Source organism: Schistocerca gregaria, chromosome X, assembly GCF_023897955.1.
Source record: "Schistocerca gregaria isolate iqSchGreg1 chromosome X, iqSchGreg1.2, whole genome shotgun sequence".
Lineage (NCBI taxonomy): Eukaryota > Metazoa > Arthropoda > Insecta > Orthoptera > Acrididae > Schistocerca > Schistocerca gregaria.
In genome coordinates, this window is record NC_064931.1 from 800,540,255 (window position 1) to 800,566,721 (window position 26,467).

At 36.6% G+C, this 26,467-nt stretch overlaps 1 protein-coding gene across 15 annotated transcripts in view; it reads right to left on the reverse strand.

The window, feature by feature from the left end:
* Nucleotides 1-26,467, reverse strand: part of LOC126298507 (forkhead box protein P1) — a 692,749-nt gene that overhangs the window by 68,521 nt on the left and 597,761 nt on the right. For 9 of the 15 annotated variants that reach the window (XR_007552614.1, XM_049989843.1, XM_049989844.1 and 6 more), the window contains 2 exons: nt 26,032-26,107; nt 25,873-25,899 (listed from right to left, as the gene is read on the reverse strand). Coding sequence is in view for 14 of the 15 variants with exons in the window: in XM_049989843.1 (XP_049845800.1) it covers nt 25,873-25,899; nt 26,032-26,107 (103 nt within the window). In the remaining variant the exon portion in view is untranslated. The remainder of the gene's footprint in view (nt 1-25,872; nt 25,900-26,031; nt 26,108-26,467) is intronic. The other 6 variants (XM_049989851.1, XM_049989850.1, XM_049989848.1 and 3 more) reach the window with 1 other exon arrangement.

Below are 26,467 nucleotides of genomic sequence, written 5' to 3' on the forward strand. Positions count from 1 at the left end.
CTCAAAATGTTCATTCACAGAAATTTCTTCCTCAAGTTAAGACCTATGTTTGTTACTAACAGACTTCTCTTGGCCAGGAATGCCCTCTTTGCCTGTATTAGTCTGCTTTCTATGTCCTCCTTGTTCCATCCATCATGAGTTATTTTGCTGCCTACGTAGCAGAATTCCTTCACTTCATCTACTTCGTGATCACCTGTCTTGATGTTAAGATTCTCATTGTTCTCATTTTTGCTACTTCTTATTACTTTCATCTTCCTTCCTTTACTCTCAATCCATATATTGTACTCATTACACTGTTCATTCCAGTAAGCAGATTCTGTAATTCTTCTTCACTTTCACTGAGGATAGCAATATCATAAGCAAATCTTATCTTTGATACCATTTCACCTTGAATTTTAATTCCAGTCTTGAACCTTTATTTTATTTCCACCATCGCTTCTCCATTGTATAGATTGAACAGTAAGGGCAATAGATTACATCCTTATCTTACACCCTTTTTAATTCAAGCACTTTGTACTTGGTCTTCCATTCTTATTGTTCCCTCCTGGCTCTAGTACATATTGCATGTTACCTGTCTTTCCTTCTAGCTTAAGCCTATTTTTCTCAGAATTTCGAACATAAAAGTTTCAAATCACTGGACACCAAACTCAATGATTACTTCCTCACAGTGGCTGCAAACACTGCATCCAGTAACAAACAATCAAATACAGATGCATTATATTTACTTACGTATACACTGCATGTACCACCACCAGACATTAATTTAAAAAATTGAACTCCTATGGTGACTAAAGAAATTCATCAGGTCACTCAAAAGTAGTAATTCTGCTGGCTAGGATGGTGTTTCTATCATAACAAAAACATCTTGTGCTGACTTGATAGAATGGCCCTTAAGCATTTTGTAATCAATCAATAACTTGTGGTATATTTCCTGGCAGACTTAAATGTTCTGTATTGATATCCATCTACAAAACTGCAGATTAGCAAACTACTTTCTGTCTTTTTAAAAGTGTTTGTGACTGTGGCCAGTGATAGAATATTGACTCATGTAACTGAGCAGAATGTCATAGCCACCTCTCAATTTGGCTTTCATATTGGATTCTCCATAAAAAAAGCAATACAAGACCACACAAACAATGTGCTAGGAAAGCAAAACAAGAAAAATCATCATGTTTGTATATTTTATGACCTTTCCAAAGTATATGGTTGCGTAAATCACAAAATTTTACTTAGTAAATTTAAGTGTTATGGCAGTAACAGCATCCCTCTTGCACGGGTATAATCTTACTTCCATAACACAAAGCATAGGGGTCTCATAACAGACTGTTTCTCGGGCATAAAAATAACCTTAGAATCTACATCTACATATATTCTCCATAAGTCACCCTATGGGGTGTAGGGGAGGCCACTTTGCATACAACTGTTACGTCCCTCCTTACCTGCTCTCATCATGAATGGTTTGTGGAAAGAATTATTGCTGGCAAGCCTCTGCGTGGTCTTGAATTCTGAATCTCTCTTATTTTATCTCCATAGTCTTTTTGTGAGATATAAATGGGAGGAAGCAATGTATTGATTGATTCTTCCAATAATATATGCTCTCAGAACTTTAACAGTAAACCACAGCATGATGCAGAACACCACTCTTACAGTGTCTGCTACTGGAATTGGCTGAGAATCTCCATGATGCTTTCACAGTTACTAAATGAACTTGTAACAAAATGTGATGCTATTATTTGGTCATCTCTTTTTCCTCTAGACATTCGTAAATTTTGCCTAGAACAGCATATGGAAGCATGCACAACAGAATTAGAATTTCACAAAAAAAATTTCATAACATTAAGTGTATATTGAGCACCTGCAAATAACTTTTAATCTGTTCATACACCACCATGAAGCTGTACTGGCCCATTTAACAACTAAAAACAAAGAAACAGTGGTTGATGGTGACTTCAATGTAGATTTCCTTAAAGACCCTCCCAATAAAAAATTATTTGAGTTGGTAACACTATCATTCAACTTAATTCCCACTGTTAAGTTCCCCTCTAGGGTAGCCTATTGCTCACAAACAGCCATTGATAATATCTTTATAGAAAAGTAGAATGAACAAAATTATATTACAAAACCAATAGTTAATGGCCTCTCAGACTATGACATGCAGTTCCTTCTGTTAAATGTTAATATTGAACAGGATATAAAATCTGTTAAATCTGAGCTCAAGAGGGTAATTAATAAGCCAAAAATTGATTATTTTAGGACACTCCCCTGAGACATTCACTGGAGTGATGTTTACAGTGCTCATGGCATGAATGAAAAATGTAACACTTTTGCTAAAAATTGTATTTGAACAGTGTTTTCCACCTAAACCAACCAATGTTAGAGCAAAGTCTACAAATAAGCCATGGATTACTCAAGGAATAGAGGTATCTTGTGAAACAAAAAGAAAACGGTATCTGTCAATCCGAAACAGTTCCGATGTTGTTGCTATAGCACATTACAAGAAATATTGCAAAATATTAAAGACTGTAATACGGACATCAAAGAAAATATATTACAAAGGAGAGATAGTCATATCAGATAATAAAATAAAGACAATATGGGATATAGTGAAGGGAGAAGACCAGTAGAACCAAACTTGAAGAGCGACAAATAGCATTAAGAATAAATGATACATTGGTGATAGATATGTATAGTGTTGCAGAACTTTTTATCAAATATTTTATAACTTTTACTGAAAAGATGGGATTGTCAGGTTCTGGAGACGCTGCTATGGAATACCTCACACCAGACATATCAGGTAACTTCAATAATATGAATTTGTCCCTCACTACCCCAGCAGAAGTAATGTCCATGATCTTTATAATCAAAAACATCTAGTGGGTATGATGAAATATCAACAAAGTTAATTAAAGAATGTGATTCTGCGTTAAGTAACATATTAAGCTATCTGTGTAACCAGTCGTTTATCAGTGGAATATTTCCTGAATGGTTTACATATGCTGAAGTTAAGCCACTGTTTAAGAAGGAAGATAATGAAATAGCATCAAATTTCCGTCCAATTTCACTTTTTCCAGCATTCTCAAATATTTTAGAAAAGGTAATGTACAATCAGCTATATAACTATTTTATCACAAATAACATACAGTCAAAGTCACAGTTCAGATTTCTAAAGGGTTCTGATATTGAGAAGGCTATCTACATTTGCAGTGAAAATGTACTTAATTCATTAGACAAAAAATTGCAGGCAACTGGTATATCTTGTCATCTGTCAAAGGTATTTGACTGTGTAAATCACAATATCCTATTAAGTAAAGTGGAATATTATGGTGTAACAGGAAATGTTGCAAAATGGTTCAAATCTTATACCTGTGGCAGGAAACAAAGGGTGTTAATAGGAAAGAGACATGTATTAAGCTATCAGGCATCATCCAACTGGGAAATAATTACATGTGGGGTCCCACAATGTCCCATCTTAGGGCCCTTACTTTTTCTTGTGTATATCAATGACCTTTCATCAGTAACATTACCAGATGCCAAGTTTGTTTCGTTTGTCGATGATACATACATTGCAAAAAATAGCAAATCAAGTGTAGTCTTCGAAAGATCAGCTAATAAAATATTCGTGAATGTTACTCATGGGTTCCTAGCCAATTCTATATCACTAAACTTTCAAGAAACACACTACATGCATTTCAGAAGTTGTAAGGTTTGTCCCATGCGTATATGCCTAACATATGATGACAAGCAGATAGAAGAAGTGGACAGTGTTGAATTCTTGGGATTACAGCTTGATAATAAATTCAACTGGGAGGAGCACACCACATAACTGCTGAAGTGTCTTAACAAATCTCTATTTGCAATGCGAATTGTGTCAGACAGAAATGGTATAAAAATGATAAAGCTGGCATACTATGCTTACTTTCATTCTATAATGTCGTATGGGATTATTTTTTGGGGTAATTGATAAAACCAAGCTAAAGTTTTCCAGGCACAAAAAAAAAAAACATGCAATAAGAGTTATATGTGATGTAAACTCAAGAACATTCTGCAGAAGCCTGTTTTGGAACTAGGGATGCTAACTATTGCTTCCCAATATATTTATTCCTTAATGAAACCAACAGCTCAATTCATGGAATCAATACTAGAAGTAAGAATAATCTTCACAAGGATATAAAGTCACTTACTCTTGTACAAAAAGGTGTGCATTATTCAGGAACACCCACTTGCCAGCAGCCATAAAAAGCTTAACAACCAATGAAATTCAGTTTAAGAGAAGCCTAAAGGATTTCTTGTGTGTGTGTGTGTGTGTGTGTGTGTGTGTGTGTGTGTGTGTGTGTCTATATAAGTTCAATCTAACTTCTGCACCATTTCAGTGTTCAGTGCAGTAATGTGTTCATTGTAAATAAGTATTGTAGTAGTTCTATTATATGTTTATTACCTTAAAAATAAAAAGCTTTTTTCTAATTTTAAATTCAGTGCATTAATGCGATCTTAGTAAATGAGTGTTTGTAAATTGATTCTTTCATATAGTGTTCATTAAAAAAATGACAATCATTCCACTTGGGATCTGTGGATGTTAATTAGCTTATTTGTTTCAGTTGTAAATATTTGTCATGTATTATTGTTTTTCTGACATGTTCTACATCCTGGAGGATCTCCTCACTATGGATCAAATCTAACCTATCAATCCTATCTGGTACAGTTCCCAGAATGATGAGAAATATACAAATATATCTCAATGCCACTGACATTAATATCTATTTCACGCATGGTACAAGAATTAAACTACGGCAATACTCCTGGGTTTTCCTTTTCAATGGAGTATTTGAAAACAGTGTTAAATATTTCTGCTTTTGGTTTGCTACTCTCAGTTTCAGTTCCTGCCTTATCCATAAGTGACTGGATGCTAACTTTGGTACTACTAACAGCATTTACATATGACCAACATTTCTTTGGGTTTTTTGAAAGATCTTTTGACAATATTCTGCTAAAGTACTCACTAAAGGCTTCACACATTACTCTCTCGACTGTCAAATGCATTTAATTCAGCATCTCTCTATTTATAGCCCCATTCTTTGTTTTACAACTATTATGCAGAAGTCTCTGTTTCTTTATAGTCTCTTTGCATTGACTGTATACCATGGGAGATCTCTCCCATCGTGAACTGTTCTATTCACACATATCTATCCAGTGCATGCTTAACAATTCTTTCAAACTTGAGCCATAGTTCCTCTACATGCTCCTGTTCAAATCTAAATGTTGCAAGTTCCTCATTGAAGTATGACACTACTGTTTCTCTGTCTAGTTTGCTGAACATACAAATCTTTTCGCTAGTTTTAGCTGCCCTTGTTGCTATAACTGCCTCATGGTTACTGATAGTTTCGATGTGAACTTCCTCAAGAAGGTCAAGTTTGTTTGTTGTCATTATATCTAATGTATTTCTATCATGAGTAGGGTTCTGAACTATCTGTTCTAGGTAGTCTTCAGAGAAACCATTTAATCTTGTTATGCCTACCACAAACAAAACTATAATAATCCCAATTGATTGTTTGATGATTAAAGTCTTCTCCAATGGTTACAGTAGGATTAGAGAACTCATGTAAAAGTGAACTAATGTTACCTCTAGAGTTTTCAATTACATCAGCAGGTGAGTCTGGTGGTTGATAGTGGAGCCTATTATAATTTTATGCCCGCCCCTGATACTGACTCTTGCATAATCAATCTCACATGCTGCTTCAATTTCTATCTCAGTGGATTTGAAATTTTTCATCTGCTGTGACAAATATACCACCTCCATTACTCATTTCCCTATCCTTTCAGCATAGGCTTAAATTTTCTTTTCTTTAGCTGCCCCTTGACACAAGACACAGCAAGTTTTCCAGCAGTGGGTCTCGCTTGATCAATTACCCCCAAAAATTATCCCATATGACATTATGGAATTAAAGTAAGCATAGTATGCCACACTGTCTCTTTGTTGTGAATGTTTCAGCAGTTGACTATTATGATTTTAATGCTATTACCTGTGGAGGCATATGGATATTACTACAGCTATCATTACCTGGATTGGTGCACACCACTTACTCGGGTAGTAGCCTCTGATGTGTAGCGTGCACCTGACTCATTTAGGGAAACCTACAATCTTAACTCTATGGTGCAGCTCCAGGAAATCACAGCCTAGCTTGTCACAAAACATTTGGAGTCTCTGGTTCAAATTGGAGGGGCCATGATCTGTTCTGGGGACATTGGTGCAGACGGCTGGTAATCTCAACCCTCACTGTTAGTCACTGGAATGATCCAAGTACGACCTTGGAGCCCAGATGACAAGAATCATTTGTTCCCGTGTGTGACACAATCTGCAGTTGGGTGCATCCTGTTCCCTCCGTGCCTACCAGAATATCCTACTCGACAGGCTGAATGAAGCCTCCAGGCATACACACTGGGTACACCTGGTGTTCCTTCACATCCCTTCCTGCCATTTCCCTAAAGGGTACCATTATTTGCTGTATGCTTGAACTGATAATGACTAATAGAACTCTGTTTCTTTTCTTTAGCTGCCCCTTGACACAGGCAGTGGATCTTGCTCACTCAGTTTCAGTGCAAGACAGCACCTCAGATCTGTTGGTTAGTTGGATGGGTGCAACATCCTGAGTTCCACCTGATCAATGTCTCCATCTGTACAGGATACCTTGATCCATGACTAACATGCCATTTGCAGTCAAGTGGATGTGTAATAATTTACAGCATGTAGGGGTGATACAGTGACATGCAGCTGTACTGAATTACTATATTGTGCACAAGTGCACCATTTTTGATTCAATCCCGCTAATCTGTACTTAACCAGACAAAACACTGTTGTGAGTCTTGTGTTATTATTATGTGTCTTTATCTGCAGATCTTAGCTGTGACCCTTTCACCATATTTAGACTTATGTCTTCGGAGGTCAAACTATTGTAATGTTGCTTTATCTATGGAAAATTTCTTCTCCTCCTCTTCTTTTTCCTAGCCTTCATCTATATGTACATCATACTCTGCAAATCACCTAATGGTGTGTGGTAGAGCTTCTGGTACCACTAACTGAGCCCACCGCTTCCATTCACAAACAGTTTTGGGAAGCACGATTGTTGGTAAGCCCCTGTTTTAGCTGTAATTTCTCAAATTTTCTTGTCATGGTCATTTTGCGAAACGTGTGCGGGAGGAAGTAATGTGCTGTCAAACACTCCCAGGAAAGTGTTTACTCTAAATTTCAATGGTAAACCTCTCTGCAGCACTATCGTGCCAATTAAACAAACCCGTGATGAAATGTGCTGCTCTTAATTGGATCTTCTCTATCTCTTCTATCAGAACTATCTGCTAAGGATCCCATATTGATGATCAATACACAAGAATTGGTCAAACAAGTGCCACTTCTTTCATGGATGAGTTTCACTGCCATAAAATTCTTCCTATGAATCTCAGTCTGTCATCTGCCTTTCTTACTATTTGTTATGTCACATTTATTTATGTTGAGGGTCAACTGCCTTAGCCTGCACCATTCATCAGTCCTCTACAGGTCATTCTTCAAATCAGTACTGTCTTCTGGCATTGGTACTTTCTTATAGACAACTGCATCCTCTGCAGTCTTAAAGCACTTACAATGCTTTCTACTATATCACTTATATACATTGTAAATAGTAACAGTCCTGTTTGGTGAATCCATGTTGATTTTTATAGAACAGGTTTACTCCAAAAATGTCATAATTCTTGAGCATGAAACATGTTTGCTTATTCTGTAACAAACTGACGTCAATGATATAGGCGTATAATTATATGTATCCATCCTACCCTGATACCTTTTGCCTTACAGCATGAGGATAAAGGTGAACTGGATTGCTTAGAGGAGATAATAATACTATCCCTGATAACGATAGCAGCAGGGCACCACCTTTACTCACTGTTTGCAAACCAGGTAATGTGTTATACCGTTTTGAGGACTCCAAAAAAGTGATAAATGCTCAGTCAGTTGTGCATTCATATTCCCTTTTGTATCCTGATGAATTATTTTCACAGATGGTAGGGGGTCAGCATTTCTCCAAGGCTGATCCTTGGCAAGTTTATTTTCAACTTCCTTTGGATTAGGATTAGGCTTTCTAAGGCACTATGATGTTAAATACTCCTTTTTGGCCTGTATCAATATAACAAGTTACTGTTTGGCATTGCTAGCAACTAGCACGCTGTCAGAAATGTTTAGAACAAACTATTGCCACCACATGTAAATTATCTGGATGATACAGTGCTCATAGGATGGACTTAGGAAGAGCATATGCTGAATATCTGGAGAGAATTTTTTTGCCTTTGGAATGCAAATTTAAATGTAATATCTTAAAATTCTCCTTCATCTTAAACCAACATTGGAGAATGTGGCAACCATTTCTCATATTTATGTACCACAGAATGTAAAGGACCTGCAGGTTTTTATGGGCAAGTTTACACATTACATCTAGTTTATCAACCAAACTGCAATGCCAATCCAACTGTTAAACAGATTGCTGAGGAAAGGAGTCCCTTTCCAGTGATTCACATTCTGTCAGCAAGCATTTATTAAGTTGAAATAGTGTCTGCTAACTTTTCACCATGGGCATGTCATCCTGTAACACTGGCACCATTCTATTACAGCAGTTCATGGTGGCTCACCATGTTTGCCTCTAAGATGTTCACCACAGCACAAGAAAAATATTCCCTGATAGAGAAGAGACATTATCAATTATCATTGGTATCCCAAAGTTCCACATTTTCCCAGTATGACAACAAATTTCATCTTGTGTCACAAACCACAACCTATTGTCCATATTGGGCCCAGAGTCATAGATGCCTGAACAAACATATCAGAGGCTGCAACATTGGGCTCTTTTCTTATCAAATTACTGATATTCCATTCATTATTGCAAATCAGATCAGCACATGAATACAGACATTATGTCACAGTTCCCTAGAGGTCTCAATGAGGAATTTAATAAACAAGAGAGTGTTTATTTTCCCACTGATTCGCAATTGGAACAGCCCGTGGAAGAGTTTCTCATCACTTCCAGAAATGTCACAGCCGAAACATGTAAGGACCCACTCTCAAGACAGGTTTGCCAGTTCATATAAACTGGCAGGCTGCAGCCATTCCTTTGGCAGCCTCCCTGCAGCTTCATTGTTTCTTTTCATGACACCATGCCCTTTGTCTTCCCAAAAGTGTCTTTTTATTGAATTAAGATGACTATCAGTGTTGAGTGGTAATCATGGAGGTTCTGTACTCTTGTATCTTTTGTCTCCTGCATCAGTCCCAGTGACATTTCAGGGAAGAAGATTTTGACATGGTGACATGTGTATTAGCCACAGGTTGATGAAAATATTGTGTGCATGGCTCGACAATGTTAAGCTTGTCAAACACAGCAACCAGTGCCACCCCATGCTTACCACCTGTCACCTATGCCTAAACAGCTGTGTGATTGAGTGCATGTGGCTTCTTGGGTCCATTCCATGGGACCATGTGGTTAATTTTAATAGACATGTATTCTCATTTCTCATACATCATCAAAATGCAACAGATCATGCTGGAGAACATCGCTGAAGCCATGGTCAATTTTTTTTTTCTATGGAAGTAGCCCCATGAACTCGAGTCACTGATAATGGACATTAGTTTGCATCCACCATTTTTAAGTGGTTTTGCACCCAGAATGAAATCAACCACATAACTGTACATCCATTTCTCCTTGCCTCTAAATGCATAGCTGAACATTTTTTGTGGACATTTAAAACACTGGCAGAAAAACTATTAATATCCAAGCTCAGCAATGCTGCACTGCTTTCCTTTTTATCCTCTTATTGGATGATTCCAATCCACTATTGAATCCTGTAGGAACTCTTGCATGGATGACCTTATAACTCATTGTTAAATCTGCCATAGCCTCTATTGGTACAATGGTACAAGAAGATGAAGCAGCCACACCTTTTAAAGTTGGAATCCTTGTCTGGGAGTGCATGATCTGACTTATACCTCAGTGCATCCTTTGCTGTCACTGAAATCAGCTCCATTAGCACTACCCACAGCAAGCTTCATCTCTGGATATTCCACATTGGAATGGGGGTGGGGGATGGAGGGGGGGGGGGACAAGTAGAGGTGTACAGGTAGGGTGGTAAAGCAGGTGGAGGGACAGGGGAGGGGGGGGGGGGGGGGGAGTGGCAGCCCACATTGACTACTCCAAGGACCAGAAACAGCATCAATGGTGTCCAGTTCCAGTTTGACATCCCAGGCAGGGGCCATCTGGCATTCCTGTTTCTCTAATGATTGTCCATCATCCCTATGGATCTGAAGCCAGACAGTGTGCAGGAAGCCTCCCAGTCTGCATCAGATCTGGTGTCAGAGCCACAGCCTTCTCCAGAAACAATAGCAAGCTGCGACTTTGAACAATAGTTTCCTCCTGCCTCTCTGGCATCAGACCTGAGAGTGGCTCCTCTACAACCACCAGCACTCAAAGCCACACCCCAGCCAATGTAGCATGCTGCATCCACCTTGTCCACCCATGCACTGCCCAAGACAGTTCAGTGGGAGAGGGATCTTATTCCATCTGTAAGTCCCATTGGATTACAACTGGTATAACTATACATATGTTCGGTAAGGCCTCTAGAAGTAGTGTAGAAGGATACATCCGCTAGCACCAGGTCACATGGTGACACACCCAAGGCAGATTTAAGGGCTGTCATACATAGTCACAGCTTCACTTGTCAACCAGCTGATGTTTACAACAAGCTCTTCAGTGTACATATTTACAATGACCATGTGCTATGAGGTTTTCTACTGAACTATCATTTGGACTTTGGTGTTAATTACTGACAAATTTGGATAAGGCACAGATTTGCCTGGCTTCTTAATAATGACTGTCTTCACTCACCATTCAACCAATCATGGTGTTTTCAGTGAGCAAACTAATGACTTATGGGTGAACTGAAAGTGTGGTTTGTATCAGAGTGTTTCCCATTTCATCCTACAAACTGTGTTCTCCAAGACTGAAATGAGAGTTATTCAACAAACATACAAAGTACTGTATTGGCCTTAAAGTATCCATATTCAGAAGTCTTTTGTTTTGTGCATTTCCAGAAGAGTCAGTAACTACTAATTTCTGTGATTTCATTGTAAAAAAGACGTGATTAATAAAATTTGTGTTGTTGAAGAAGCAGGCATACAACACTAAGGTCATGAGATTCCTGTACTATTCCAATATAACTGCCACTTGCATCAGTGAGAGACCATTGCAGATAAATACAACTCTTCATCCCATAGCTCAATACATAGAAATAAGACTGAAACAAAATTATTAAAAAAAACATAAATAAGAAGAAACTGAAAGCCCTAAACCAGAAACATTGTGAAGTCTTAAATGAATGTAAAATATCCACAAATAGTGAGTTGGTGGTAACTGGTAATTCTGTGGCTAGAAATGTTGCCACATCAAACTGTAAAGTAAATGTATAAGCAGGAATTATATCACATTAAATTCTTCAAATCATTCAAGTAGGATGAAGTGATGCAAATAAATTTTACAGATGTGTTCCATTCATGTATACACAAACTGACTGAAACATAGGCGTGCATGTGAAAAAAGTAGTCAAAACCTAGTTAATGAACTAGAAAAATGTGTTTCAAGGACTCAATATTATGATTAGCTGCTACCATAAAGAGACAACCAGTGTATGATCCCCACATGAAGAGAATAAACAACAGTACAAGTTTACAATGAGATATATTTTGAACAATGTGTACTTATCCAATGGAATTCTGTGAAATCCATTTTGGCAAAGTTATGCCGTATTTAGTAAAATGTTTAACAATATTTGTAAAATAAAACAACTAAACTAAGTTATTAGGGAGAGGGATGTCAATATTACGATGTCAAATGAAAGTGGCAAATATAGGAAATCAGGGATTGCACTAATTGAAGTGAATGTAATTGTACTTCAAATGATAACTGAAACTCAAAATGCCTGTCTAATATGTAAAGAACATTACAATTCAGTGAACTAGTAATAACATTTTTCTTAGATTTCATTGCCTATTACAAAATATGCAATAAATAAAGTCAGCTTAGATGAGCAATATATTCAATGCTGATGTTACTCACTTTCTGGAACACCATCTCAAACATGAAAACTTGTTTTTCAGATTTCTAAATTACACCATCAACAATTGTTTCTGCTGCTGTAGCAATACAAGAAATGACTGTCGAGTACATGTAATGGGAGGCAAAGTATTCAGTATATACAAAAAAACACATCACTTTAATATTAGTAAGCATTTTGAATCCTGTGCTCTTTGAAAACAAGCAGCCTGCTGTAATAAATGACTGCATTTACCATTCACCTAATAGCAATATGCACAAATTTTTGATCAAAATTTAAGGTGTCATGTTAAGTCAAAGAAAGAAAGCATATTACCTGATGATTTTAACATGAATTTTGCAAAATATTTCACACAGTGTGAGTGATTTATAAATCTTTTAGCAACTTTTTATATTCAAAATGTAACAAAGGACCAAATGGCGATAGCATCTAATGCAAGGTAATATATACACTACTGGCATTAAAATTGCTACACCAAGAAGAAATGCAGATGATAAATGGGTATTCCTTGGACAAATATATTATACTAGAAATGACATGTGATTACATTTTCATGCAATTTGAGTGCATAGATCCTGAGAAATCAGTACCCAAAACAACCACCTCTGGCCATGTTAACAGCCTTGATATGCCTAGGCATTGAGTCAAACAGAACTTGGATGGTGTGTACAGGTACAGGTGCCCATGCAACTTCAACACAGTACCACAGTTCATCAAGAGTAGTGACTGGCGTATTGTGACGAGCCAGTTGCTCGGCCACCATTGACCAGATGTTTTCAATTGGTGAGAGATCTGGGGAATGTGCTGCCCAGGGCAGCAGTTGAACATTTTCTGTATCCAGAAAGGCCCGTACAGGACCTGCAACATGCGGTTGTGCATTTCGCAGGGATCGAATGAAGGGTAAAGCCATCTGAAATGTAACGTCCACTCTTCAAAGAGCCGTCAATGCGAACAAGAGGTGACCGAGACGTTTAACCGATGGCACCCCATACCATCACGCGGGGTGATACACCAGTATGGCGATCACTAATACACGCTTCCAATGTGCGATCACCGCGATGTCGCCAAACACGGATGCAACCATCCAAGGAGAGGAGAGGGGAAAAGACTGGAGAGTGCTCTGAAATAGAGCAGCACACAATGAGGATGAGGGGAGATGAACTGGGAGGAGGTTGTATGACAGTGGGCAGAAACTGTTGGGTCAGGAGTGTAGGGACAGTTGGTTATCATAGGTTTAGGCTGGGATAATTCTAGGAGCAAAGAATGTGTTGTAAAAATAGTTGCCACCTTCACAGTTCAGAAAAGCTGATGGTGGAGGGGAGGATCCAATAGCTAGGTTGTCAAGCAGCCATTGAAATCAAGCAGGTGCATGTTGTGTCACAGGGTCAACTACTTTGCTCTTGGCCACAGTTTGTTAGTGTCCATTCATCCTGTAGCAATCTAAAAAGCTATGCAATGATTGCAACAGAGATGGTATATGAGATGGCTGCTTTGACAGATAACCTGGCCTCTGACGGTATGGGATAAGCCTGAGACAGTATTGGCTTAGGAATTGCTGTGTGGGTGGATTGGGGATGTCTTGCACCTGGGTCTTCCACAGGGACAAGATCCCTGTAGCAAGCAGTTGGGTTTGACAATGGTGTAGGGTCGGACTAGGATGTCCTGTAAACTCCTCCCATTCATGTCCCCTTCACCTTCATTGTGCACCACCCTCTGCTAGCAAAACCACCAGTCTTTTTGAAATCTCTGCTCCGCTCCTTATCTGCTCCCCATTCTCCCCCCCCCCCCCCCCTTCCCCCTCAATCTCACCACACAGCCTCCCAAAGTTGTGGCCGGCTGCCCTGTCCTGACATCTTCTAGCTACTGCATGCTCCACCAGACAGCACTCTTCTTTTCCCCCACCTGAACTCTGCTATCTCTCTCCCTTCCCTGCCCCATCCCATACTCCACATTGCTGCTTTCATTCATGCAACTGCTGTGGCTTTGCCAGAGTGGTCAGAGATAGTGGTCAAGTCAGTGTAAGGAATACCTGCTTGTGTGAATTTTCCTCTCATTTCTGAAGAAGGCTTTGGCCAAAAGCTGAGTGTGTGACAGTCTTTTCATTGTGCCTCTCTGCAACTCAATGTGTCATCTTTAAGGAGAGTAGCTACCTATCCTTTTCATAATTGTTCATATTCCACCCTGGACTTTCTATTGTTTGACAATATTTATTGAAATAATATGTTATTGCTTCCCACTAATGTGTAATACGAAGTGGTGGTTCTATGATCAGATTCAGCTTACACAACCAAAATGAATGAAACATAATGGTCCTTAGGCTTAAACTTAAGGGAGAAGGATGGGAATGGATGGAAAAAGACTCTTCATGACGTTACAGAGTGACACATTTTATAAGTACCTTTCCTGACTATTTCAATATAATATGGCCAGTAAAAATGAATAATGTCAAAATCATGAATAAAAATAAAAGGATGGATAACAAACGTACTTTGGTCTCTAGGAACAAAACAAAAATGTTACACAGGATATATAAAACTAAAAATGATGAAAACTTTAAAATGTATTACAGAAAATATAAAAAAATATATGCCAAAATGCTGCAAGCAGCCAAGCAAATAGATACAGAAACTTAACTAAGTAGTGCTGACGATAAAAGCAATGCTTGCTGGTCTATTATAAATACAAATCATACATCAATCAGACTCACAGGACTACAGGCAAACAAAATTTATGATTAGCAAAAAACTACAACAGAACAAAGTAATATCATAAAGATCTTCAATTATCATTTTTCCTTATAGGCCAAAAGTTAAGAGAAAAAGCAAATGCTAAATACCACAACATATAGACAATATTTAGCAGGCACCCAAAGAAAAAAGTATGGTGCTGTTTCCACTGACGGAAGAATGCACAATACAGGTAATAAAAGAACCTAAAACAAATAAATGATGTGTACCGGTAACTGAAAGAATATCATGTACAGAAGTTAAATACTGTATGCAGGAACTCAAGAAACCTCTTACTTAACTAATCAATTCATAATTCCTGGAAGAAACTTTTCCAAATTGCTTAAAGACAACACTGATGGAACTAACACATAAACAGAAACGTTTGAAGGACCAATAGCTAAATAGGTTTTCTGTCCAATATCTTGTGTACAATATATGTACTGAAAAAGAGATTTATATGGAAAAATAAAAAAATAAAAAATAGGAACCAGGGAATTATAGACCCACAGCTATTCTACAAGTCATATCAAAAATATTTGAATGAATGTATGTACAGAGACTCACTACATTTCTGTTGGAATATGAAATGCTCAGCAAGATTGTATTTGGCTTCCAGAAACATAAACACACCATAGATGCAGTCACAAATCTCATAGAGAATGTCATAATCAAATCAGATTCTAGAAATAAATGTGTTGGATTATTTATGGATCTAACAAAGGCACTTGACTGTGGGGAACAGAAAACTTTAGCAGACTACTGGGCGTATCTGGTATAAGAGGGAATGCAGAAGATTGGATCATATCATACTTGTCAAATAGGAGTAAATATAACAAAAATTACAGTAATGGCAGGAGAGAAAATAAGAGCTGAAGTGAGAATACTGCACTTGTCAGTCCTACAGGGCCTCATCCTTGCCCCATTGCTTTTCATTTGATACACATTATATCCCAAAAATTATTGTTTATAGAAATATAGCTACTTATGTAGCTACTGTTCAAGTATTAAGGTGCAGTAAATCTAGGAATAAAAGGCAGCTTAAAAGTAAATAATGCTATCCAATGATTTACTGAATTAAATTTGCATAACAACATTACTAAAATGCTTTGTCTAAATCTGAAACTAAAAATCCAATACAACGAATATATCAACATTTGCATAGACTGAGGCCATCAAATACACAAAATTTCTTGGAAGAGTAGTTATTGAAAATGTAAATTTGGATAAGAAAACAGAGCATAAAAGTGCAGAACTCAGCTCAAGCCAATGTGTACTGCACAAATTCAGCTACCTGAAAGACACAAATATTGTGAAAAGGATGTACTGTGCACTAATCCATTTCAGATTATGTTATGACATTATTCTCTGGGGAGATATTTCTGAAACGAACATTAATAGAGCATTCAAATTACAAAAAAAGAGCAATAAGAATGACACTCAATGCTAAACTGAGAGAATCATGTAGGCCAACATATACAGATCTTGAGATATTAACACTACCCAGCATACAGGCTGTTCCAGGAGAAGTGGTCAGTATTCAGGGATGTGACAGGAATGATCCTTGAAATTAAAAAAGTCTAGTAAACATAACATCTAAAACGCAAATCTTAAGAGCTATGAGCACACTTGTTCAGTTTCACAGTAGCAAAGACGGACAAGTGCTCATGGTTTTTAAGCTATGCGCTTCAGAGTCCATGTTTACTGGACTTTTTTTTTAAGTCAAGACTACCATCTCCCAAAATATGGAATGCAAAGAGCATGCAGAAAAAGAGATGTATTTCATAGTATTGAAGCTGAAGAGAACTCATAGCTCTTAATTATGAATTTTAATGCCTATGTTTACTAAACTTTTTGCTTCACATGATCATTCCTGTCATATTCCTGAATACTGAGCATTCCTTTTGGGACAACCTGTATACCTACAGGGTGTTACAAAAAGGTACGGCCAAACTTTCAGGAAACATTCCTCACACACAAATAAGGAAAAGATGTTATGTGGACATGTGTCCAGAAACGATTAATTTCCAAGTTAGAGCTCATTTTAGTTCCGTCAGTATGTACTGTACTTCCTCGATTCACTGCCAGTTGGCCCAATTGAAGGAAGGTAATGTTGACTTTGGTGCTTGTTTTGACATGCGAATCATTGCTCTACAGTACTAGCATCAAGCACATCAGTACGTAGCATCAACAGGTAAGTGTTCATCACGAATGCAGATTTGCAGTCAGTGCAATGTTTACAAATGCGGAGTTGGCAGATGCCCATTTTATGTATGGATTAGCACGAGGCAATAGCCATGGTGCGGTATCGAGACAGATTTCCAGAATGAAGAACGAAGGTGTCCTGACAGGAAGACGTTCGAAGCAATTGATTGGTGCTGTACAAGGTAACATTGACTACGTCACTGTATGGAGACTGCTACTGGAGAACCAGTTGTTTCTGTACCATGTACAGCATGTACAGGCACTATCAGCAGCTGATTGGCCTCCACGGGTACACTTCTACGAATGATTCATCCAACAATGTGTCAATCCTCATTTCAGTACAAATGTTATCTTTACGAATGAGGCTTCATTCCAACATGATCAAATTGTAAATTTTCACAATCAACATGTGTGGGCAGACAAGAATCCGCACACAATTGTGCAATCACATCATCAACACAGATTTTCTGTGAACGTTTGGGCAGGCATTGTTGGTGATGTCTTGATTGGCCCCATGTTCTTCCACCTATGCTCAATGGAGCACGTTATCATGATTTCATATGGGATACTCTACCTGTGCTGCTAGAACATGTGCCTTTACAAGTACGACACAACATGTGGTTCATGCACGATGGAGCTACTGCACATTTCAGTCGAAGTGTTCGTACGCTTCTCAACAACAGATTCGGTGACCGATGGATTGGTAGAGGCAGATCAATTCCATGGCCTCCACGCTCTCCTGACCTCGACCCTCTTGACTTTCATTTATGGGGGCATTTGGAAGCTCTTGTCTGCGCAACCCCGGTACTAAATGTAGATACTCTTTGTGCTTGTATTGTGGATGGCTGTGATACAATATGCCACTCTCCAGAGCTGCAACAGTGCATCAGGGATTCCATGCGACGGAGGGTGGATGCATGTATCATCGCTAACGGAGGACATTTTGAACATTTCCTGTAACAAAGTGTTTGAAGTCACGCTGATACATTCTGTTGGTGTGTATTTCCATTCCATGATTAATGTGATTTGAAGGGAAGTAATAAAATGAGCTCTAACATGGAAAGTAAACGTTTCCGGACACATGTCCACATAACATCTTTTCTTTATTTATGTGTGAGGAATGTTTCCTGGAAGTTTGGCTGTATCGTTTTGTAACACCCTGTATACAAACTCCTATGCTGAACAAAATTCAAATTATCTCCAGTACTCAAAATAACAAGACACAACACAACCAAGACACAAGGAAATGGAATTTCTTCCATGAACCCATACACTACACTATGAAATACAAATCAAAGTCATCATATGTGGGACCACAATCCCTAGAGAAACTCCCTTCACACTTAAGAGAGCTAAACAATAAACCTATTTTTTTAATCTGTCAACACTTTTTTGATGGAAAACTGTTACTCTAGTATAAGTTATTTTATTTGTAGTACAGTTTAAGACAAATTGCAATGCTATTACAGCAACGAAAAGAGATTTAACTTACACATATCTGTTCATATACCGTAAATGATGTAAACACAATTGTAATGTAATATGAAGTAGGCCTAGAGTATTTTATAGTACAAATCATAATTTACTCAATGCTATTTAGTAAACAATGGATGCTTGTCAGTGTATGGGATATAATTTTACCTGATCCATACAATGTATTTTGTTTATGGACTGAATAAATTTCAAATTACATTAAACAGTCCTTTATAAAATAATATCTACAATAAAATAATAAGCAAATAAGATATCCATCCAAGATTTAAATAACTAATGCAAAGCCATATTGCATATTGTCAAAAAGATTTCACACATTGACACCAAGCATAAAACATTAAATTTTTTCAATTGTAGATGTCATAAAACTATAGATACCATGTGTATGAAACATCTGATAAACACTATTCACATCTAGTGTATGAAGCATCTAATAAACACTGTCCAGATCTAGCTAGCATCTTCCAACTCACCACTCTCCATCAGAAAAATCCTACTAGATATAGAGAATTGTTTTTGTTAATGCCTGAAACTTTGAAGGAGGTTCTCAAAATTATTAGAAATTTTAAAGGAAATGACTGACAGTGAAATACAAATGTGTCACACAGTATAACAATCTCTTCCTAGAGAACTAACAGTTACCTGGAACTATTTAAAAATTGCAAGGTTGTTTGTTATCCCTTGCAAGTGAGTGAAAAATAATAGGGAAAAATCATGTGTACATAAATAAGGTTTCCCTTGATAGAGCTCCTTATTAACAGCACAACGGTGTGGCTTTTATAGAAAAAGTAAAACTGTTAAAGAAGATTTTCTTTCATTTATTGACCACATGCTACATGCATTCAATGAGAAACACAATGCTTCTAGGGTTTAGTCTTTTGTTTAGTAAATCATTCTGTCTTCTTATGCTAACTGGACACTTGTAATATTAGATGCTTCAGAGAATGGTTTCAGTCCTATGTACAAGGCAGAAGCAGCTGCTAGAAATAAATTCAGTGTAGGGAGAACACATCTGTGAGACAAAATGTAATTCATCCTACATGACTCAGCCCCATGTTACCTCCACTTCATTCTATTTATTAATTTTTTCATTGAAAACCTGCCATCAACAGTAACTATGCTATTTTTTGAAAATACGAAAACACTCTCTCATAAGGTTTCTTCACAGCAGATGACAGCTAAGCAAGTCAACAGCAGTAAAAGTGTGCTGAAACAATCTTTCCACTATTTTGGCTGGAACGGGTCCCCCAACCACCAAAAATAATCTTATTCACAACATAATTCAGAAAAGCTGAAAAGACCCTTGTATTACTTCTGTGATAACAATGTTTGGCTTAATATGATTAAAATGCCTGATCTAATCACGTTTAAAATTGGATGTAACTCAATAGGTACAAAATTTAGCCACCATGCAGCAGCAGGAGAATGTGCACATATAAAAGTTGAACAAATTTTCAAGCTTTCACAGCCAGTGGCTCCTTCTTGTGACAGAAGGTTTGAAGGGGATGGAATAGGGAAGAAGAAAAATGACTGGAAAGGCTTAGAAAATTGGGAGAGTTTAGAAAATTCAACCAGAACCCTGGGTTAGAGGAGACTTACTGGACAGGATGAGAAAGAAAGACTGATTGCTGGGGACTGAACTGGGTGATATTTCATCTGGTGTAATCCCCAACAATCACTCATTCCTTTTTATTCTGTCCAGTAAGCTTCCTTTGACTTGAGGTTCTGGATGACTTTTCCAAATTCTCACCATTTTCTAAGCATTGTCCATCCTTTTGCTTCATCCTTCTTCCTTCCCCTTCAACCTTTCTGCCAGAAGAAAGAGCTACTGGCTCCAAAAGCTTGCAAATTTCCTTAACCTTCATATGTGTGTCTGTTTTCCTGCCACCACTTAGTGAGTAGATTTTGTATCTACCAAATTACATTATATTTTGAAAAATTGGTTATTTTTGTTGATATATTTGACTTGATCTTTTGTCATCTTAAATAATCATACAGTATAGATATACAATCAACAGGCATTGAACTGATCAGTGAAACTAAATTCCTTGGGAACTGGATAGATAACACTATACAGTTGAATATTCACATCTGTGTACTACTGAGCAAAACGGTAGACTCAACTAAGCTTTGAGAGTGTTTAGTTTAAGGTATGATGTGACATCATGAAAACTATGCTATATTCTTATAAACTCATTTATATTTTATGGTAGAATTTCTGGGGAGGGGAGGAGGTGGGTCACAGTAGAAGAGAACACATGCAGTAAAAAATGGAACAATCAAGATATATTTAACACCACTCACAGCTACGAAACTAATTTCAATAGAATCAGAAATGCTGCCTATCCCACATGTATTGTCTACAAACAACTTCATATGTAGGTAACAATCTCCATTTATCTGAATAGTGCAATGAAGTGTACTTGGGGTATTGTTTACTTCACAACGCACAGACTGAGTTGTTAATGCTATAGTAGTATGAAGAGTATAGGTAAAAAATCCCATTCACAAGGAATTTGTTTAGTTTCCTGATCCAGCACTGTTTCCAGTCTGTTGATGAATTTCTAGAGTTTCAATTATATTAAGTGTCATCAAAAGAATTCCTAGAGAATCAGGCCTTTTATTTGTAATTTGTCTTATGTGCCATAAATCTTTGTAAAAAATATTGTAATCATCTCTCGTAAAGTATATCTTCAACTTATACAGGTAATAACAGATCCAATATCATGACAAGAAACAAATTAATGCATACCAGGACTGTCAAACTCCTCAGGAAGCCCAATATCATCAGCAAAAGTCAGTTTGTATTTCAGAAGGGGTTATCAAAAGAACATGCAATATTTTCATTTTTTGATGTCCATCAAAACAAAAATGAAGATGGCTGGAACATTTTGTGACCCACAAAAAATACTCCTACACAAAGCTACATATCCAGGTATGAATGGTGCAGCAGGGAAGTGGCTTTATTTGTATCTTTCAAATGGAAAACAGAAAGATGTACTGGATACACAAAAATATGTCTCAAAATTATTAGAATGGAGTACCACCACATGTGGAGTGCCTCAGAGCTCTGTTCTGGGCTCTCCAGTTTTTATTATTTTTATTAATGATCTAGATATTTGCAGAGAATACTGTAAATTTATCATCTTTGCTGATAACACTACACTAGTTAATTATAATTCAACAGACAAACTTGAGGTGTCAGTTACTAAGGTTTTTTGGGGTATTGTTAACTAGTTTAACAATTATGATCTTCCTGTTAATTACAGTAAAATGAACTATATTCAGTTTCACACAGCCTCTAAAGATGAAGAAATAGGAGGAAAAATAGCTGACCAGCAGATATCTAGGGTGGATAGTTCATATACCTGGGCTTACATACTGATAACAAACTGAACTGGTCAAATCACATCCTGGATGGATGCAAAAGACTGAATTCTGCTACTTATGCTTTACACATTGACTGCTCTTATAGAAATATAGAAGCCATTAAATTAGAATGCATGGAAAGTTCTGGTTGATAATTACAAATTATTTAGGAATAAAGGAGAAGACTCACCAAAAGGCAGATGCATTTCATCTCCAATAGGTACACAAACAAAATCCATTATAATCGCTAGCCAATGACACAGCACTTCTGCCTTTTAGGGAGTCATCTCCTTTGTTTCTAAATAATTTGAAACCATTAAATTAGCTTATTATGTCTATTTCTAATCCATTATGGTGTACAGAATCATATTCTGTGGAAGTCAGCCACATGCTACAAAAGTACTATGTGCACATAAAAGAGCCATAAGAATCATGAATGAAGCCCAGCCCAGAGCCACATGCAATAATCTTTTCAAGAAATGGGAAATCTTCACACACATTCCACAATACATTTTCTACATAATGTGTTTCATTAGGAAAAAAATGCTCTTTTTGAACCTAACATTGTGTATCATAGTCATGATACTAGATGAAAAGACAGTATCCACTATGAGCATGCCCACTTTAGTGCCAATAAGATTTTAATGCCCTCCCTTCACAAATAAAGTCTTCAATAGATGATGAGCTCCTGTAAAAAAAAAAAAAAAAAAAAAAAAAAAAAAAAAAAAAAAAAAACACCACAACAACAACAACAACAACACCCAACCTTAAAGCATTTCCTACTGCAAGGATCAAAGGATCATTTTACACCTCAGAAGAGTTCTGAACCACATAGATTAGATTAGTACTTGTTCCATAGATCATGAATATGACACTTTGTAATCACGTGGAATGTGTCAGGTTAATAAAAAGTGTCTATAGAAGATATTACATTACACAATTTTTTTTTTTGTGGCGGTTGTGAAATAACCCACTTGCTATATCCAAAAATTCATCTAATGAGTAGAAGAAGTTGCCATTCAGAAATTCTTTTAATTTCCTTTTAAATGCTACATGGCTATCTGTCAGACTTTTGATGCTATTAGGCAAGTGAGCAAAGACTTTTGTGGCAGTATAATTTACCCCCTTCTGAGCCAAAGTTAGATTTAACCTTGAGTAGTAAAGATCATCCTTTCTCCTAGTGTTGTAGCCATGTACACTGGTATTACTTTTGAATTCGTTTGGATTGTTAATAACAAATTTCATAAGTGAATATATATATATATTGTGAGGCTACAGTGAAGATCTCTAGCTCTTTAAATAAGTGTCTGCAGGATGATCTTGGATAAGCTCGAGCAATTATTCTGATTACACGCTTTTGTGCAATGAACACTCTTTTACTCAATGATGAGTTACCCCAGAATATGATGCCATAAGAAAGCAGAGAATGAAAATAGGTGTGGTAAGCTAATTTACTCAGATTTATATCGCCAAAATTTGCAATGACCCTAATAGTGTAAGTAGCTGAACTCAAATGTTTCAGCAGATCCTCAGCGTGTTTTTTCCAGATCAACCCCTCATCAATGCATACACCTAGAAATTTTGAATATTCTACCTTAGCTTCTGATTTCTGATCAAAGTCTATATTTATTAATGGTTTCATTCTATTTACTGTGTGGAACTGTATATACTATGTTTTGTCAAAGTTTAATGAGAGCCCATTTCCAGACAACCACTTAATGATTTTCTGAAAAACATCATTTACAATTTCACCACTTAATTCTTGTCTGTTGGGTGTGATAGCTATACCTATATCATCGACAAAAAGTACCAGCTTTGCAACTTCATGAATATAGAATGGTAAGTCATTAATATATATTAAGAACAGCAGAAGACCTAAGACCGAACCTTGCTCCCCAGTTTGAGAAATCACCAGTTTTTTTGCATATTATGTGAACTGTTTATTTCAACTTTCTGCACTCTTCCAGTATGATTTAAACCATTTGAGCACTGTCCCATTCATACCACAGTACTTGAGCTTATCTAGAAGTATTCCATGGTTTTCACAATCAAAAGCATGTGATAGATCACAAAAAATCCCAACGGGTGACTTCCAGTTACACAGAGCACTTAATATTTCATTAGTGAAAGTATATACAGCATTTTCCATTGAAAAACCTTTCTGGAAACCAAATTGACATTTTGTTAAAACTTTATTTTTACAAACATGTGAAGGTATTGTACAATACATTACTTTTTCAAGAATTTTGGATAAGGCAGTCAGAAGAGAGATTGGGCGGTTGTTGTTGACATCAGATGTATCCCCTTTTTTATGCAGTGGTTTAACAATGGCCTACTTCAGTCTATCTGGGAAAATACCCTGCTACAGAGAGCTATTACATATGTGGCTAAGAATCCCATTTATTTCTTGGGAATGAGCTTTTATTATCCTGCTGGAAATGCCATTCATTCCATGTGAGCTTTTATTCTTGAGCGAGTTTATTATCTTCCTAATTTCAGAAGGAGAGGTGGGTGGAATTTCAGTTGTATCAAATGGTGTGGGTAAGGCCTCTTCCATTAACTGCCTTGCTTCTTCCAATGAACATTTAGATCCTATTTTCTCTACAACATTTAAAAAATGATTATTCAAAATGTTTTCAACTTCCGGCTTGTTGTTTATCAAGTTTCCATTCACTTTTATGGTGATGCCATCATCATGTACTCTTGGTTTCCCTGTCTCCCTTGTAATAATATTACAAATTGTTTTGATTTTGTCATCAGAGGTATTAATCTCAGACATGATGCACATGCTTCTGGACTTTTTAATAACCTTTCTTAATGTAGCACAGTAGTTTTCATAATATTTGGCTGTTTCTGGGTCATTACTCTTTCTTGTTGTTAGATACAGTTCCCTTTTGTGGTTACAAGATATTTTATTCCTTTAGTAAGCCAAGGTTTTTTGCATGGTTTCTTATAATTAGATTTAACTACTTTCTTGGAGAAACAGTTTTCAAATTCTCTTACAAGTGTATCATGAAATAAGTTATATTTTAAATTAGCATTGGGTTCCTTGTACACCTCATCCCAGTCTAACTGCTGAAGATTTTCTCTAAATTTCTAATTGTTGAGTCATTTATTGAACGCACAACTTTGGAGGGTAGTTTTGAATTACTGAATGGAGCTATGTCATATACTGTAACTAGCTGAGCATCATGATCAGAAAGCCCATCCTCAACAGGATAAGAATTAATGTTTTTAAATCTATCTTGGTCTATAAAAGCATTATCTATCAATGTGCTGCTGTCCTTTACTACTGGAGTAGGAAAATTAATGACAGATGTCAAATTGAAAAAAACCAAGCAAGACTTCCAGGTCATTCTTCCTATTACACTCTTTCAGTGAATCAACATTGAAGTCCCCACAAATATTAATTTGCTTTTCCCTATCTGACAGACAGCACAACAAGGCATCCAAATTTTCCAGGAATAAATGAAAGTTTCCTGAAGGAGGCCTATATACTGTTACAATTATAAAAGTGCCCTCCCTCAGTTTAAGTTTTATTTGCGATTCTGTCTATTTATTATTGTAAATGTATTTATTTTTCTACAACATATTTTCTGTGTTTTTATTTTCTATAATATTTATTTTTCTGTAACATTTATTTAACTGTAAAATTTATTTCTCTGTAATAGAACCTACACTGTAGATAGTTTAATATGAAACTGATTAGTACTATTTACATAATACCATCACAAATCTGTAAAACTGACATGTTGCTGTGATATATTCACAACGAGGATCATAGGAACACAAAATAAATAAATCCATGACTAAATAAATAACTTAAATAAAGTGCTTTACCAACTAGCATTAATTGATAAATATTTGTAATCTATGTACTGATATATTAGGTGTAGCTGTCATGATGTATGAAGTAAAATAGAAGTTAAATGTTATACATTACCTCCGAGTAATTCTCGCATTGGACATTCTTGAAACATACAGAAATTTACATTACTTGCCAATAATTGTAATAATTTGTATTTGAAATCTCAGTTACTTCTCTTTCAATTTTACCTAATAGTTTAACAACAGAGAAAGACAAGGCAAGTACAATACTTACTTGAAGACTCGTATTCAGCGCATCTCCATATAATGTTGGGCTGTGTATCAGGGTGGGACTTTTTGACTGCACACCCCTATTGTTTCAGAGAACAAAAGAAAAAGACTATTAATAATGAAATATTTGATGGTCTATGGCAATAATAAATATTGATGATGATGACATTGGTTTAGAAAAGCTGCAAAAAAGTCAGTTATGTTAATTCTTAAAACTGTAAGAAGGAAAAATTTAAGTAAAAAAGAAAGAAAGATAAAAGGAAATATTTTACTCACCACAATGAGTTACAATTATTTATTTGCAATTTAATAATTTATAAGTATAAAATGAATAAAAAAACTGTTTCAAATCAACTGACAATCACAACTTACTCCCTGATGATGGCCATGATACTGTGCATGTAACAAAATTGCTTATTTGATCATACTGTGATTTGAAA